The following is a 16,956-nucleotide window of genomic DNA, read 5'->3' on the forward strand; positions in this document are numbered from 1 at the left end:
AGATACTTCAAAGAAAATCATTTCACCAAGACGCGATTAGAGCATGCCGGGCCAGAAACAGCAGTAAGATATTGGGCGCTTTCACCCAATCTTATCTGGCACGCAGATGTTCATTATTTTAGGGGTGTTCGTGGCCAGTATATTTATGGCATAATCGACGATTTTAGCCGCAAAGTCCTAGCGTGTATACAAATACCAGATATGCTGGCAGCGACGACAGCGAACGTTGCGGCTTCCGCCTTCATTGAATTTGGCGCCCCTTATTGTTTCTGGACCGACAACGGTTCAGAAAATAGGGGCGCCTTTCAAGATCGGCAAACCCAAATTTTAGCTAAAAGTGACAGGGGAAAAAACGTTTAGTATTAAAAAAAAGACCGATGAGAGCTTCGTTCGAAATATAGAGGGAACTGAGAATGCGCAACCATTCTCAGGGAATATTGGATGCTATTCCCGTTCCCTCTGTATGGAAAATTGAGGTTTTCAAAGGGAGTTAAAATAATATCAAATTTATACTAATTTACTTCAAAATACAAAAGTATTTGACAGCTAAAATTAGTTACTTTAGCAAGCCTATCAATACCCTTTTACGATTATTGTTACTTTTTCGAAATAAAAGTAAAAACAAATTTATACTAATTTACTTCAAAATACAAAAGTATTTGACAGCTAAAATTAGTTACTTTAGCAAGCCTATCAATACCCTTTTACGATTATTGTTACTTTTTCGAAATAAAAGTAAAAACAAATTTATACTAATTTACTTCAAAATACAAAAGTATTTGACAGCTAAAATTAGTTACTTTAGCAAACCTATCAATACCCTTTTACGATTATTGCTACTTTTTCGAAATAAAATAAATTTATTATCAAAAACCTTTTTTTCTTAGTAAAAATAAACGAAATTTTTTACCTTATGAACTTTTGATGGAAATATGCAAATTTAAAATAATAAAGAAAGCCGCGAGCGAAGCGATCAGCTTAGTTCGAAGATTTTGATTCAAATCTTTGCTGATCTGTAATTCGCGGAAGCCGCGAGCGAATCGAGCGGCTTAGGTCTAAGATTTTGATTCAAATCTTTGCTTATATTCCTTAAATTCTTTATGAAACTCGCAACAGTCCCATAAAAAATTTTAAATTCTAAACTGTCGAAATTACTGATCGGTAATCACACCCTTCATGGGTGTGTCACTTTTTACAGGCGTGTCACTTTTAGCTAAAATTACCCCTACTCTTCAAGATCTACTTGATCTTTGGGGCGTCCAATGGCGGCATACAGACTCTCATTCTCCCTACCAAAATGGGAAGATTGAGAGATTCTGGCCGACATTGGAGCGCTGCCAAAGCATTCAGGCTATTCCTGCCTTTATTTGGGAGTACAATAATAACACACCGCATGAAGATCTCCCAATTAATCCATTAACTGGAACAAATTACACGCCAAATCAAATGTATCAGCTGAAACCGAAATACACAAATGCAGATACAGAAAGGTTGTGGCAAATATGGGATACAGATACAGGCATGACCGCTGTTGACACATTCACAGCGTAATAATAAACATAATTTTTTAATTTCATTTTTAACAAGTCTTTTTAAATGTATGTAATGAATAATTCATTAGAATATGATAATGCACATTGTAACAGAATAGAACAATCACCAAATTTTTTTTTGAAATTAAAAAATAAAATTAAAAAGTATAAAGTAATCTAACCAAAAAAGATATTTAAAAGAATTTTGGAAAAAACAGAATAAGGATAATCATATTATTTTAGATACACAATCGATGTACTGAAGAATAATCCGGTAAAATGATGATATAAAATTAGATTATTTTACAAGTAGCTAAAAGAATAAAACTATAATATAAAATAAATGAAGTTTAATTAAACAATAAAGATTAAATAAATAATAAAGATTTTTATTTTATATCAGTATTGAGAAGAAGTAACAGCTGACACTTGGTAGACAACTTCTTTATGTCTAGAAAATTCTATCTTGCCTTTTATTTTTTTCTCGCTGTGAAACGTATTCGGTCTTTTTTTTAAAAATTAATTTTTTGTTAGAGATAAGAGCTAAAACTCGGTAAACAACTTCTTTATGTCTAGAAAATTCTATCTTGCCTTTTATTTTTTTCTCGCTGTGAAACGTATTCGGTCTTTTTTTTAAAAATTAATTTTTTGTTAGAGATAAGAGCTAAAACTTTGCAGACAACTCCCCCATGTCTAGCAAATTTAACATTCGTCTCCCATTTTTATATATTTGGTTTAGAATGTTCGAAAATGTGTAATATGGTCATTAATATTAATTGAAAAGAACCTTGAATTAATTCAATCTGATCTCACAAAATATTTTAAATTACAAACTTTGTAGTTTGAATTAAGGGTTTCGTTTTGCGAAAAAACGTACAATACGCAATTTCGCTAAAAAAACATTTAGCTAGCAATTTCGACCTTTGACTCCACTCATGACGTCACTTTTTTAATTTTGCGGTATCATATTTTTGGAAAATCTTTATGAATATTATATAAAAAGTCTCTTTAATATCTATATTTCATATTTTTATCGATTTTTAAAGTTTTTGCGAAAAGTATTCAATTATTTTTGCTATTTGGTCGGATAAATGTCAGATTTGCGACATTTTCTGATATGATATTCAAAAAAAAAAAAGTATTGGGGCTTCCAGGCGCGTTGCGCCCTCTAGCCCCGAAGATGTTTAGTATAAAACCGCTTTTTAACTTCACTTAAAATGCCACGTAAGCTACGTAAGAATATACGTAAGAGGAAGAGAGCATTGAAACATCCAATAGTAAGACTGACACCACAACAACAGTTGCAACAACAAATGCTGAATGACCCCACTATGTTGCAACAAATGTCAAGCAATCCTATGCTTTTAAACCGAGTTGTTGGTGCACAGAGTGGAGGTTTAAGAGCGGCACTTTTAGCGAAAATGGCAGGCTATGGTGGAGCTGCAGACGGAACAGCCTATAACCCTCAAAGTCAAATGAATTTGAGTTCACTCAAAAATCAAATAACAGATGTCAAAAAGTCAAACATAGACATACAGAAGCAAATAAGTGAAAACGAAAAGAAACTAGAATATGACAGACACACAAAGAAACTAAATGAGTTAAACGTAGAGAAAAAGAAGAAAGAAGAACAACTGAAAGAACTAAGTACAGAGCAATATGCGAAAAAAGTGTCAGAAAAAGCAGCAGAAGTAGCAAAAATGGAACAAGATGTTTTAAATTTGAAAAACCATACTACTCAATATAAAGTACTGAAAGATGAAGAGATAAAACAAAAAGCCCTGAAGACATATATGGATAGCGATGAGTATAAAAAAGAAGTTGAAGCAAATGTAAAGGCAGAAAAACTTTTACAGTTGCAGAACCAAACCGTACAGTATGAAAACTTAGCACAAGAAAGTAAAAATAACGACGCAGCCATGCAAAAGGCAATGAAAAGCGCAGAATATATAAAAGCTAACAATGACTGGTTAGATGCCCAAGCCAACGCTAAAGCAGCCCAGCTTATAGGGTCAATAAGGACAAAAATACAAGCGGATGAAGACAGTTCAAATGAAGCTTTAACAAATGCTGACTTTAAGAACGCCTTCGAAGCTCTTCATAGTAAGGTGAAACAAGTGAACGACTTCTCATCTGGAAAGAAACTGAAGTCTGAAGGTTTCGACAAAGAGTTAAGAGAAGTAGCACAAAATATGACGAAAATAACAGATGCAGCAACGAGACAGGCAGTTCAAAGTGCCTATGACGCCGTTAGAGCAACTGTTGTGAAAAGTCAAGAAAAAGAGTTACAACAGACCAAAACAGACCTAGTAAATGCTTTCTTAAGAACGAAAAGTCAGGTAGGACATTACGCTGCAGATGGAACATATGTGCCAGCTGATGGAACTTATATACCAGCTGTTGGAATTTATATACCACCAAACCCTCCAAGAGAAGCACCTGCACCAGGACTACCTAAAACATTTACATCGTCACATGGACACAGACACAGGCATGCACCAAAACCAACACAACAACCAACAGTTCAAAATCCAGCACAACAACAACAACAACCAACACAACAACCAACACAACAACCAACAGTTCAAAACCCTGCACCTGCACCACCTCCACAACCAGCACCACAACCAACAGTTCAAAACCCTGCACAACAACAACAACCACAAACAGAGCAAGGACATAAAAGAAGTAGAGAACAAGGAAACCAAGAATTCTTAAAAAGGCTTAAGGAAGACTATGGTTACCCAGATAGTATTGACTTTAGTGACAGATATAAAGAAGCTATTAGAAAGTTCAAGGGAGGAAATACTGACCCGAACCTATTTAGCTTTATGGTTCAGCACCAAATGGGATATAATTTCAAACCTGGAAAATACAAGCTCGCTAAGGGATATGATTTAATAGCATATCATCCAAATGACATGACTGAATTTACTCCGAGATATTTGATGTCAGAGCTAAATGACAATTCAACTCCCGTCATGAAACGCGTAAAAAATAGAGACGGAACGAAAGAAGAAAGGTTTATGAGTCCGGATGACTTAGAAAGGGAAGTTGTTAAAAACGGTCTCGGAATATATGAAATGCCAGCAGATGAGGTACAAGAAACTCCACAGGAAGAACTAGTTCAGATACAACCAGACATGGAAGAAATAGTTCAGCAACAACAGCTAGAAGAGCCTGAAGGAAACGAACAAGTCACTCCTTTGGAAACTAACTTCACAGAACTAGATGAAGATTTGGAACAGCCGAAAAATCTTGACCCTCAACAAGAGTATGCGGAGAATATGGAATATTTCCAAGAGTCTAAAAAAAATTCGGCTGACATAGTAGAAGAATATCGAAAAATGTTTGCCGACATACAAAAGACTCCAACACCAGATGAAAATATTCAGCATAGAATGGAAGTACTGAAAGAAAATGTACACAAATACAACAACCCTTTTTACTTACGAGCATTTAACGTTCAATCTTCGGATGAACTCGGTGAAAATAAAAGGTTAAATTTCAAGAAAACATATAGAAATGAAACATTGTTTAAAGTTCATTCAGAACCTAACCAAGATGGAAACAAACCTACTTTTGTTTCTGCAGACGATGGAACTACAATGAGATGGGGTCATAAAGCTAACCCGGATAGGTGGTTCATAAACTTACAACCACAATTCCAAGAAGTTGTAGACGCAATGGAAGTCAATGGTGAACCAGATATAGCTGGTATTTTCAGCGCGGCTTTAATGCCATTGAAAGATATGAAACATGCAGATATTTTGGACCAGTATGAAATGAACATGGCTGATGGAAATATAACACCTGACGTTCTAGAACATTTATCTCAAAGAACTACACAGAACCATAGAGATGGTATATTTGGTGAAGAGTTTAGAAAGAAAGTTAGGGAGGGAGAAGGAAGAGAACCTATTGTACATGACCTTGCAAACGAAAGTTTGCAAAATGTCATAAAAACTTACTTTGCAGACAATGAACTGAGAAGGGATGAATATTTAAGAAAACTCAAATGGACAGTACCAAATGAAATGTTAGTATTGAAAAACATGTTCCTTGACAAAATAAAACCAACTACAGAAATAAACGACGCAAGACTGAAAGATTGGGTAAAAGCTTTCCCATTCACAAAAGATATAGTTGGTAACATGGAAAGAAAACCAGAATGGCTACAAAAACATATATTTGGAAACGAGCTTATTCCATATGGACAGGCACTGTTTGAAGAGCTTGAACCGGAAACTCAGGACAGAGTCATGCAAACAATACGCAAAGACTCAAATACAAACTATGACAAACTCTTTCTAGGATATTGGTTACCTGAGATGGGCGACCAGAGCCCAAAGGCAAAAAGGACATGGGAAATTTACAACATACTAGGTGAACATGAGGCAAAGATGCAACAACTTGAAGCAGAGGGCAAGTTACCAAAAGCGACACCAAAGAAGAAGAAAGAGTAGAACAAAGTGAAAGTAGTGAAGAAGTAACTTCATCTAGTGAAAGTAGTGGCAATGAAGGAAAAAGAAGAGTTAAAAACTCAGTCAGGAAGAAAGTAAAGCTTGGTCCACGTGGGTTCTATTATGACATATAAATCCAACTATTCTATATTTTTACCCATATGAAATGTACGCCGCTCAGAATATAACGCCAACAGTTTTGGATGCTATGAATGGAAATGTTTCCGAATGGTATAACGAATGCGACAATGCCATTAGAAGGTCAGAAATAGTTCCTGGAACTTACGAATATACAACTGCTGTTTCTTATGGAAACGTAGGTGAGTTTGGAGAAGGTTCTTCAACAACAGTAGATATTGCTTGCGACAGGTTTCATATAATTTCTATTGACAACTCTTTCTTATACGTGGAACAAGACATTGAAATAAAACCTTCTGCCAAGTTGTCTGACAAGAAAGGTTGCAATGGAATTTTCTATGTCGGATACCAATATGCTCCAGAAGTTTTCATGGGATATAAGATATATTCTAACTCTGACTTAGTTCAAACAGTAACATGGGCAAACTATGAATGGTTCGCTTTGAGAAACTCAGTACAACCACAAGCTAGAGAACAAACAGACCAGTATGCAACTATTGAGAAAATAAGAAGACTTGACCCTAACGTTCCAGGAGTTTATGTTGACCTTTCTGGACAAACTGCAGCAGCAGTAACCAAAGTAAAACTGAAACTTAGAGTTCCTTTGTCATCTTTCCTCATCTTCAGGTTTTTAAGATACTTGCCAAACTGGGCAGGAAAAATTTCTATCGAACTTACTCCAAGCAAAAATAACTTAGTCATTGCACCAACACAAGACCCATTCACTCTTACTGTAGCTGGAACTGGTGGAGCCAAGTTCTGTGACTTTTGCAAAGACAAAGTTGACTTAGACTTTGGTTTCTCAAACCTCAACACTGAAGTAAACTACTACTTCAATGCTGCTGGAACTGCTTGGGACCCAGTTAAGTTCACATGCGAAAAGTTTGAATGCAAGAGAATAGAAAGCAGACTTGCAGTCTATATGTTGGACCCAGATATTTCAAATGCTTTAGCTGCCAAATATATTGCAGTTCCACTTATGTTCCCTATACACCAAATATCTGTCAAAGACTTTGCAGGTGAAGTTGGAAACCAAAGTGCTGACCCAGGTGCAAGAACAGATATTGCCTTAACAACTGCAATGAAACATGCAGATACTATGTTTGTACTGTTCAGACGAACTATAAATGACTATTCTTGTTTCTACAACCCCGGTATTAAATATCATATAAACATAGATGGCAAATACTATCCAAGAGAAGAATATTCTACAGTTGAGGATATGAGGTCATACAACTTGACATTAGATGCTATGAACTTTAACAACAACTTCACAACAACCATTAACCCTGAAATGCAAAGTTCTATTATGCCATATGTGAAAGTATGGACCATACAGGAGCTCAAAACACTCAATATACAAATGGAGACCGTTCAAACTTTTGGCTTGGCATTCCATTTGCTGACTCAGAAGACTTTATGGGTGGTATTTCAACTGTTGGTACAGTTCAAATACAATATACTGGTGACAGAGACGGTCCAAATGAATTGAAAGCAAAGAAGTTTACAAAACCAATAGCACTTTTCACGGAAGATGCTCTTTTGAAGATTCGTTCGATGAAACCTGCTGGGGCTCCTCAGATTGGTATAACGACAGCTTCCATCGAGCAGATTTTGGCAGCAGGTCAGTAAGTTGTTCTTGAACTGACTTCTCTCCGTCAAATATTGACAGTACGCCAGTTTTGACATAGTATTGTATTAAAAACTTACCTTTAGAAATATCGGTCAGTTTTGTTGTTATATTTTTGTCAACGTCAAGAACTTTCACCATTTCAGTTATACCAACTTTCTTTGCTTTATGAAAATATTTTGGTTCAGCAAAGACTGCTATTCTATAACATTTTCCATTGTTTGTATAAAGAACTATTCTGTCAATGAACTTGTATTGTTTGTGTGTGTAAACTTTGTTTTGCTTCAATTCGAAGAGATACTCAAATACGTCCATCTTTTTATTCTAAGTAAAATGTCATTTCCGAAAAATAGAAGCGTAAGTGTTTCAAAAGGTTTAATGGCGATGGCAGATGTGAAGTTAAATTCACCAACTCAAACAAACAGTCAAAGTGTTGTTGTCAATGTCAAAGACAAGAGATGTTGAAGTGGGGAAACCATACGAAGACGAAGATGGTATAACAATAGTTCCTGTAAAAGAACAACCATACCTGAAGTTAGCAGAGACTTAAGTTCTGTTGCAGATATTCGAAACGACTACCAACAACTTAAAGACAAACTTAAAACTCAGGAGAAGATTTGTCAGGCTTTGGTATAATGTTAAACTTGGTTGAGCACAACCCTGTAAAAGTGAACTCATATGTCATCGCACCTCATGAAATTTTGAAAGAACTATTGAAACTTTTGACAGAGGCAGACGATATAAACATCAAAGAAATAGAACCCGACATTGCTTGCTGTGGTGTTTCATATAATGTCATTGACAAGATATACGTTATGAAAGGAGGTGAAACGTTGAACTTAAAATATAGTTTCCCAGACGTCATAAAAATATTTGACGACCACAACATTTCATTAAAATTTACTTGCTAAGTAAAAATGTCAAAACTTCTTGAAAGATGTTTGAAGAAAAACAATATAGACTTTATTTCATGTAAAGGACTTTACACACTTTTGAACGATATGAAAGACCCTGTTTTGTTTGTTCGTGTAGACAAAGGAAAGTTCTATGTCTTTACAAAATATTTGAACTTCTTAGACAGAGAACTTCAAGAAACGCCATGTGAAAGTTTAGATGAAGTTCTTCTCCACTTTCAGAAAAACTTTTAAATATATGTAAATGGCAGAAGACATAGTGGTTTATACTATTACGACTAAAAACCCTGAGTCATATAATTCTATAACAACAAACTTACAAAGTCCTCAAGGACGATATTGTAAACTGACCTTAAACACGATGACGACTAAAGCCTGTTTTGCTCTTTTGACACCAGAAGACTTTGTTGTTGTGAATGGTAAAAAATACTCCTTTGAAGATACTTACTCAGATATACCACCAACAGGTTTTGTTGACTTATTTAATACTTTAAGGACGGATGTAACATGTGCTGCAACTAGAGCAGGTTTCATTATGTTTGGATGTCCGACTGAGTTTAGTATAAACGATATGAGCTATAATACAAAACTTATATCTGGTTTTTACTACCAACAGTTTCCTATAACAGGAAAAGGTGTCATACAAGGTCTATCTATTCCATTGACTTTAAGTACACCTATTTTATATATTGTTTCAAACTTAGGTTCAAAGTGCTATTCGAATGTCGACAGAAACTACTATGACCAAAAGATACTCATGCGTATAAACAACACTTTCTCTGCTGGTTTGCCTATTGTTCATTCGAATGCAGAGTTTTCAGCTTTAGTAAACTCAAACACTTTGCAAACATAAACTTAACCTTAGTTGACGCAAACTTTGTTCCTGTAAAACTTTTATGTCCTATGTATTTGTCAATGACGGCAGAAAGTTTCGAATTGGAAGATGCAACTGGTGAAAGTATTGTACTACAAGAACAACTTCAACAACAAATAGCTCAAGAACAACAAATGCAACAAATGGAACAAATGCAACAACAAAGTCAAGAATAAAAAAAATATTTTTTTTTATTTTTATAAAAAAATGTACAGAATAGACGTTTCAGATTTTTATGACTTCCAAGCGTTCAGAAATATGTGTCCATTTCGAGACTATAACAAAGCAGTCGAGAATTTGAAACGTTTAGTCATTTATGTCGACTCTGCCCCAGAATGTTATGTCATGAAAGAATGGGATGTTGTCTTTAACAAACCTAAAGACAAATAGTTTCAGAACAAGAATGTAAACAGAAACTTAAGAAAATAAAAGTCGTACAAGTTGGTATGAAGATGTTAGATGCTTGGGATATCTTATTGTCAAAACTTGAAGATTTTTCAGTTCGTGGTATAAAGTTCTATACACCTTCTCCAAACTTCTATTCTATCTTCACTGGATATAAATACGAACAAGTAGAATGGAAAGAAAATGTTATAGAAGCTTGGTTAGACCATGTCAAAGAAATTATATGCAATGGAAACGAAAGAGTCTATGAGTATATCTTATGTTGGTTTGCAAACATCTTACAACATCCAAGTGCTAAAAATGAAACTGCTCTCATCATAATTGGAAAACAAGGAACAGGTAAGAACACTTTCTTTACAGATATCTTATGCAAACTGTTAGAGGGCTATTCGAACCCGAATATGACAAACTTAGAAAACATCTGCGGTAAATTTAACTCTTCAATAGAGAATATGAAACTTATAGTATGTAACGAACTTCAAAGTATAGATACAACAAAAGTTTTGAACTCAGATGCTTTGAAGAGTCTTATAACAGACAAAGTTGGAGTTGTTGAAAGAAAATATAAAGACCAAAGAGTTTGTGAAAATGTTGCAAACTTCGTCATGGTTTCAAACAATGCCGTTCCGATGAAGTTAGAAAGTTCTGACAGAAGATATGTAGTTGTCAGAACGTCAGAAGCTCATATGCAAGATACAGAATATTTTGACGACTTAGCAGAAACTTTGACATCTGACTTTTACAACCACTTGTTCTCATATTTCATGACATTAGATATTTCAAGTTCAATCCAAGACAAATTCCACATACCGAAGAGAGACAAACATTGTTAGAAGCAAACAAGAGTGTATATGAACTGTTCATAGATGAAACTGACTTTGAGTGTTTAGATGAAAGGTCATTGTACGATTCGTATAAACAGTATTGTCAAGAATATGGTTATATGACAGCGTCTAAACGAACATTCTTGGCAAATGTCAAAAGTCTTTTAGACGTACAGAATGGTGTATATACAAAGAAAAATTTTTCTGAGTAAATTTTAAAAAAAAATATTTTTTTATCCGATAGAAAAGATGACGAATTCATCTCAGTAAACAAGTACATGTCAGGACTTAAAGAAGAACTAGACCCATTCACATATTTGAATGTTTACTTCTACCATTTTGAAAAGTCTACATTTGACAAAGTTTGGAACATCGAACCAGTTAAGTTTGCTATTGTGACTAAAAATGGTGCGAAATTTGAAGACTTAGACATAGAAGGTTTGTTAACAGTCAAAGAAAGTTTTGACAGAAGGTTTCAAACCTTAAAGAAGGCAAAGCATACAAACTTGTTATACCTTATGAACCAAAGAAAGCAGACGACTATGAATATTATGAGTCTAAGATAGTTGAAGTTCAGGTAAATTGGGTAAAAAGATTTTAGAGTCTAAGCCGGTGTTTGCTCCTAAAGAGAAGAGAACATTGACATTGACCCAGAAATGTTCTAAAAATAAAATTTTATTTTTACATGTCAAATTTCTTTTTCTCTGGAACTGGTTCTTTCTTCTCTTCTTCTACTTTCTTTTCTTTCTTTTCTCTCTTCTTCTTCTCTGGTGGAGTTATGTCAAACTTCTCAGAACCATTTTTTGTAAAAGTGCTTTGTCATTTAATAGCTCTTCTATTCTGTTTTCTATTTCATTTTCAAGAACAGCGCATGTGTCTTCTTTGCATTCTAAGAAGTTTTGTTGGACTTCATCTCCCAAGAGGCGTCATCTCTGTCAACAAGTCTGTCATTGACAAATTTTAAGACTTCTCTGCTTAAGGTTTTATGGTTCTTGTCATATTCCCAGAAACAGAACTTTAGAACAAATTCACCTTTCTTGTTTACACTATGTAAGATTTTATGGTCGACAGATGTTTTGCTGTCGAAAAGCTTGTCTCGAATATAGATAGCGAAATCGCTAGACATTTCTAAAAGATAAAAATTTTAATTTTTCTAAAAATATGTTAGAAAAAAAGTTTGCTGACATTGACAAGAAATTTGAGAATGTTTTAAACAAGAACAAGAGGAAGTTGGAAAATGCTCAGATAAAACCCATACATGACAAGTTCTTATTTGCTCAGAATGGTATAACAGGTCTAATTGCACCGCCTGGGTCGGGTAAGACTTTCACTTATCTTAAAATGGCTGCACAACAACAAGAACTAGATGAGAAGAACCCATTCTATGAGTTAGTAGTCATTTGTAGTACTTCTGGTCAATTTGACCAAACCGTCAATTCGTTCAAAGATATTATAAAAAAGTCTAAGTTAGTATGTATAAAAGACTCTGAGTTGTTAGATTGGATAAAGAAGTACAAAGAAGAGTTTTGAAGTACAATGCTATAAATGAGTATGTCAATTCGAGTTTAAAGACCCAAATGAGGAAATGCAGAGAATATTAGAGAAGAAACACTTCAGAAACAAACAGAAAGAGATAGAATACATTTCGAAGAAATTGCAATCTTACGATTGGAAGACTTACCCTCAAGATGTCTTCTTATCTTAGATGACTTTGCTTCTCATCCTTTGTTAAAGAACAGAGAACAAGACATGTGTCGAATTCTTAAGAAGCTCAGACACTTTAACATCTCAGTTGTCATTTGTGTACAGACAGCCAAGAGTTTAAGTAAGGATGTAAAGAGAATACTTACTGACATTGTACTTTTCCCCGGATTGTCCGAAGACGATTTCATGAACTTATGAAAGAGTCCATGGCAGGTAAGTTTGACAGACATGAACTATGGGAGAAGTACAAAGTCATACAAGACCCTCATACTTCTTTCAGAATTCATATCTACGCAAACAAAGTTCAAATTGTAAAAAGTCAAGCGTAAAAATGTAAGTGTTTGAGTCTTAGTCTGTTGTGGTGCTGGGGCTGTCGGTTCTTCTGGCTTTGGAATGGACTCGGTTGGTGGTACGTCGGACATTCGTTTGTGTCCTGTCGGATGGAAGGACTTTTCCTGTCGAAAGAAAAACTTTTCCTGTCGGAAAGAAAAACTTTTCCTGTCGGAAAGAAAAATTTTTCCTGTCGGAAAGAAAAATTTTTCCTGTCGGAAAGAAAATTTTTTCCTGAAGGTCGGCCAAAAAGTTCTCAATTTTCGAAAATTTGAATGGTTTACGGACGGACAACTGGAAAAATTTTTCCTGTCGGAAGGAAAATTTTTTCCTGTTGGAAGGAAAATTTTTCCTGTTGGAAGGAAAAACTTTTCCTGTTGGAAGGAAATTTTTTTCCTGTTGAAGGAAAAACTTTTCCTGTCGGATGGAAGGACTCGGAATGCCAGAAGGACTCGGACAAGACAATTTACCTTATAGAGCTACCTGAGCCATCTTTTGGTGTCAAGCTTGAAAAATAAATGGTTCATTTACTCTTCCTCTTTGAAGTTGTCAAAATACTCTGTTATCTTTTCTTCAGTAGCGGCAAATCTTCTTTGAATGTAAGTATTGTACAACCTTTCATATCATAGTGTGTTTGAGGTAACGTATCTTGAACTATCTGTTTAACATCTTCATTTGGTGTCATTGAAATCGGTAAGTTTTCGCGATAGAACCAATTTCTGTCAGATTTGTAAATCTTAGCTAAGTCGTAAAAGCTTTTGTTGTTTCTTCTGACTAAATGCAACATAACCATATCTCTGTCTTCTTCATTTTCCATCTCTTCAGTGTAAATCATATACTTATAGTTCTTTTCCTTTCCTTTTGGTACCGAACGTGGTATTCTTTTCTGTATGTTTTTGTCTTTTGCTTGAAGTTTCTTTTCCATCTCTTCACGTTCTTGTCTATGAATTTCATCTAACATCATGAAAATATAACAAGCATAGCGAGGTGAAGCCCACATTGCAACAGCATTTACAAGAAGTCTATGTACATACCAACCTCTCAAACCATTTGGCAAATTTTGACGATTTTCGTACGGAATCTCTACCCTCGGTTTTCCGAGGGTAGCAAACATATGAGGAAATTCTTCTAAAAGTTCTTTTGTCTGTTGGTTTTCAAACCAATGGTATGCTTGCTTTGTAGAACGAAGAGCATTCAAAATACTTTGCATTTGGTACATGTCATCTTTGACCGAACGAATGAGACGTAACTGTTTGTTATACTGTATGTACTCGTATTCTTCATTTATATCTTCATGAACGATAGCAGTTGTTGTGTTCTCTGTTGTTGTCATATCTGTCTTTACATACAAAATAAAAAAAAATATTTTATAAAAACTAGCGTTATTTTCTATCTTGTATAAAAGACCAAAAATAAACGCTTTACATGTATTTTTCAGCAACTTCGTCAAATACTTTTATAGCTTTGTCGATCTCATCTACTTCAAACGTTTCTTTACCTCTCGTGGGAGCACCATACATTTTCTCAAACTTTTCAAGTAGTTCTGTTTCAGCAGCTCTCATATCGTTAACAAACACAACCTTGACTCTATTGACTGTATTGTCATATCTACTACTTATATTAAATGTTCTTCCTATCTTATATCTCTTTGTATTGAAGTCCTTCGGTTTCTGAACGATGTAAAGTAAGCCTTCACTGCAACGTTCCGTATCGAATGAACCATATGTTATGAAATTATATCCAACAACTGGGTCAATCCAGAACAAAACTACTGGTATAAGACTTTTGTCTATAAGATATGCTCTTGTTCCATAGAATCTTACCGATATCATAAGCTCAGGATTTTTTGTCAAAATTTTCTGAGTAGAAGCATTTTTAACCCAGTCGTGTGCTTTCTTTCCTTCAGATAGTGTTAAAATGTCTGACAAAGAATATTTTTTGTATTTCTTTGAGTATCTTACGTTTAAATCACCTATTCTAACCACTTTGGTCTCATTGTCTATCTTTCTAACTGTTTCAAACTCAGTGCTTGTCATTTCCTGTTCTTACATACAAAATAAAAAAATAAAAAAAAATAAAACTAACTCTATTTTTCTATCTTGTATAAAAGATATGATTTCAGAGATTTTTTTTACGAAGAGTAAAAGTTCACTTCGTCAAAAAAATACAGTTATATCATGAAATTTGGTCATTTTTTCACGATTTTCATGAGTTTTAGGCGACCCCGACTTTTACAGGGGTCGCAAATTTTTACGATTTTCATGAGTTTTAGGCGACCAGGATTTTTTACCTACTCGCAATTTTTCACGATTTTCATAGAGTTTTTTTACGATTTTCGTACGGAATCTCGACCCTCGGTTTTCCGAGGGTCGCAAACATATGAGGAAATTCATGAAATTTGGTCATTTTTTCACGATTTCATAGAGTTTTTTTACGAAGAGTAAAAGTTCTCTTCGTCAAAAAAATACAGTTATATCATGAAATTTGGTCATTTTTTTACGATTTCATAGAGTTTTATGCAAGGCCGAAAAAAGTCGGGGTAGCAAACATATGAGGAAATTCATGAAATTTGGTCATTTTACTCAGCAAAAATATATTTTAGGTGAAGAGGTGAGATCTCACCTGTTTTCTCACCTCTTTTCTCACCTCTTTTTCACAAGCGTTTTACATGAATTGTACGATGTATATTTGAAATTCTAAACAGTTTTGTAGCTTCTATTTCTTCTGTCAGTATGTCAAAAGTTTTAACTATGCCGAATGTTTCTTTATATTTCTTCTTGACATCAGATAGAAGGAAATCGTCAGCTTGGATAGTTTTTGTTCAGAAATGTCAACATGTCCATTTTATCTTCTGCTGGTTTCTCTGCTTCTTTCTTTAAATCTGCATAGTCGTTTCGCATTCTTTCTATCTCTTTGACGAGTAGTTATATTTCCTCATTGCTGCTTTACATTTTGAACATTGTGGGTTCATTTTAGCATTGTACATTGAAATAAAACCTGCAAGTATGACTAAGGCGTCAATGGTTTTCTTTAACTCAAAAGTTGCTGGTTTTATCTGTTCGTTCCATACTTTACCTCTTTTATCTTTATCTCTTATCTGCCATACACATTTTGCAACTAACGAAACAAAGTTGTCGTAGGTCTTAAACTCCCCAGATTTGTATATGTCAGAGATGTTCTTATATACCATATCGCAGTCTTTGTCCATGACTTTGTGGTTGCAATGAAATCCAAGAAACTCATAGTTTACCTTACGTATGAACTTCTTGGTTTCTACTGAGTCAGTTGCTTTGACTTCTATTTCATCGAATTCTGGAATAGTAAGCTTTTGTTGTTGTATTTCAGGAAGTTAGGTAGATGGTCAATAATATCCTGCATTTCATAAAGATATTCTTCATTTGTTTCATCTTTTGCACTACAGTCTAAATCTCCTTGGAGAAGTTCCTGCTTTATCTTCTGGATTTCTGTTTCGAAAGTATATGAAGAAGGAATGAAGCTTTTCATCTCTACTAACATTGAAGTTGGGTTCATGACTAACGAGTTTGGTGCTGTTGTTGCTAACATGTTCTTACAATAAAAATAAAAAATATTTTTTTAAAAAAACTAACTTTTTTTATGTTTTTTGTGAAAGTGTCAAAATTCATGAAAATTCAACGGGTGAGAAAAGAGGTGAAAAAAGAGGTGAGATCTCACCTCTTCACCTAAAATATATTTTTGCTGAGTAAAATGAGTTTTGTGTGTTTTCTACGGTGGAGCCAAAAATGGCTCGACCTCAAAACAAGCATTTCGTGAAGAATATACCACCCCGCGGAATTCCGCGGGTTGCTTTTTATACAAAACATGTACGAAGAAGTCTCAACAAAACAGGCATTTTGTGAAGAATATACCAACCCGCGGAAAACAGCGGGTTGCTTTTTATACAAAACATTGACGAAGAAGTCTCAACAAAACAAGCATTTTGTGAAGAATATACCACCTGCCGGAATTCCGGCGGTTGCTTTTTATACAAAGTTCAACGGGTGAAAGAATACGATGAAGAAGTCTCAACAAAACAGGCATTTTGTGAAGAATATACCACCCCGCGGAATTCCGCGGGTTGCTTTTTATACAAAACATGTACGAAGAAGTCTCAACAAAACAAG

The 16,956-nt window shown here is 34.7% G+C and overlaps 3 protein-coding genes and 4 pseudogenes across 7 annotated transcripts, besides 2 other annotated features; 5 read left to right on the forward strand and 2 right to left on the reverse strand.

Moving 5' to 3' along the window:
* Positions 1–313: 313 nt before the first annotated feature.
* Positions 314–1,231: a mobile genetic element.
* A 2,001-nt stretch (positions 1,232–3,232) lies between these two features.
* On the forward strand, positions 3,233–4,508 carry TVAGG3_0884800 (protein of unknown function, DUF4106 family; the record flags this gene model as incomplete). The annotated part of the gene is made up of 1 exon (XM_051250575.1): positions 3,233–4,508. A coding segment is annotated over one exon (1,276 nt), but the record flags the coding sequence as incomplete, so codon positions are not given.
* Positions 4,509–5,083: 575 nt separating this feature from the next.
* Positions 5,084–16,956: part of a mobile genetic element that runs on past the window's edge.
* TVAGG3_0884820 (protein of unknown function, DUF4106 family) lies at positions 5,324–5,717 on the forward strand (the record flags this gene model as incomplete). The annotated part of the gene is made up of 1 exon (XM_051250576.1): positions 5,324–5,717. A coding segment is annotated over one exon (394 nt), but the record flags the coding sequence as incomplete, so codon positions are not given.
* On the forward strand, positions 6,204–7,231 carry TVAGG3_0884830 (protein of unknown function, DUF4106 family; the record flags this gene model as incomplete). The annotated part of the gene is made up of 1 exon (XM_051250577.1): positions 6,204–7,231. A coding segment is annotated over one exon (1,028 nt), but the record flags the coding sequence as incomplete, so codon positions are not given.
* Positions 9,759–10,992, forward strand: TVAGG3_0884840 (annotated as a pseudogene). Its single transcript has one exon. A coding segment is annotated over exon 1 (1,234 nt).
* On the forward strand, positions 12,122–12,813 carry TVAGG3_0884850 (annotated as a pseudogene). Its single transcript has one exon. A coding segment is annotated over exon 1 (692 nt).
* TVAGG3_0884860 lies at positions 13,600–14,161 on the reverse strand (annotated as a pseudogene). The gene has a single exon. A coding segment is annotated over exon 1 (562 nt).
* On the reverse strand, positions 15,468–15,962 carry TVAGG3_0884870 (annotated as a pseudogene). The gene has a single exon. A coding segment is annotated over exon 1 (495 nt).

This window comes from Trichomonas vaginalis, chromosome VI (genome assembly GCF_026262505.1).
Source record: "Trichomonas vaginalis G3 chromosome VI, whole genome shotgun sequence".
Lineage (NCBI taxonomy): Eukaryota > Parabasalia > Trichomonadida > Trichomonadidae > Trichomonas > Trichomonas vaginalis.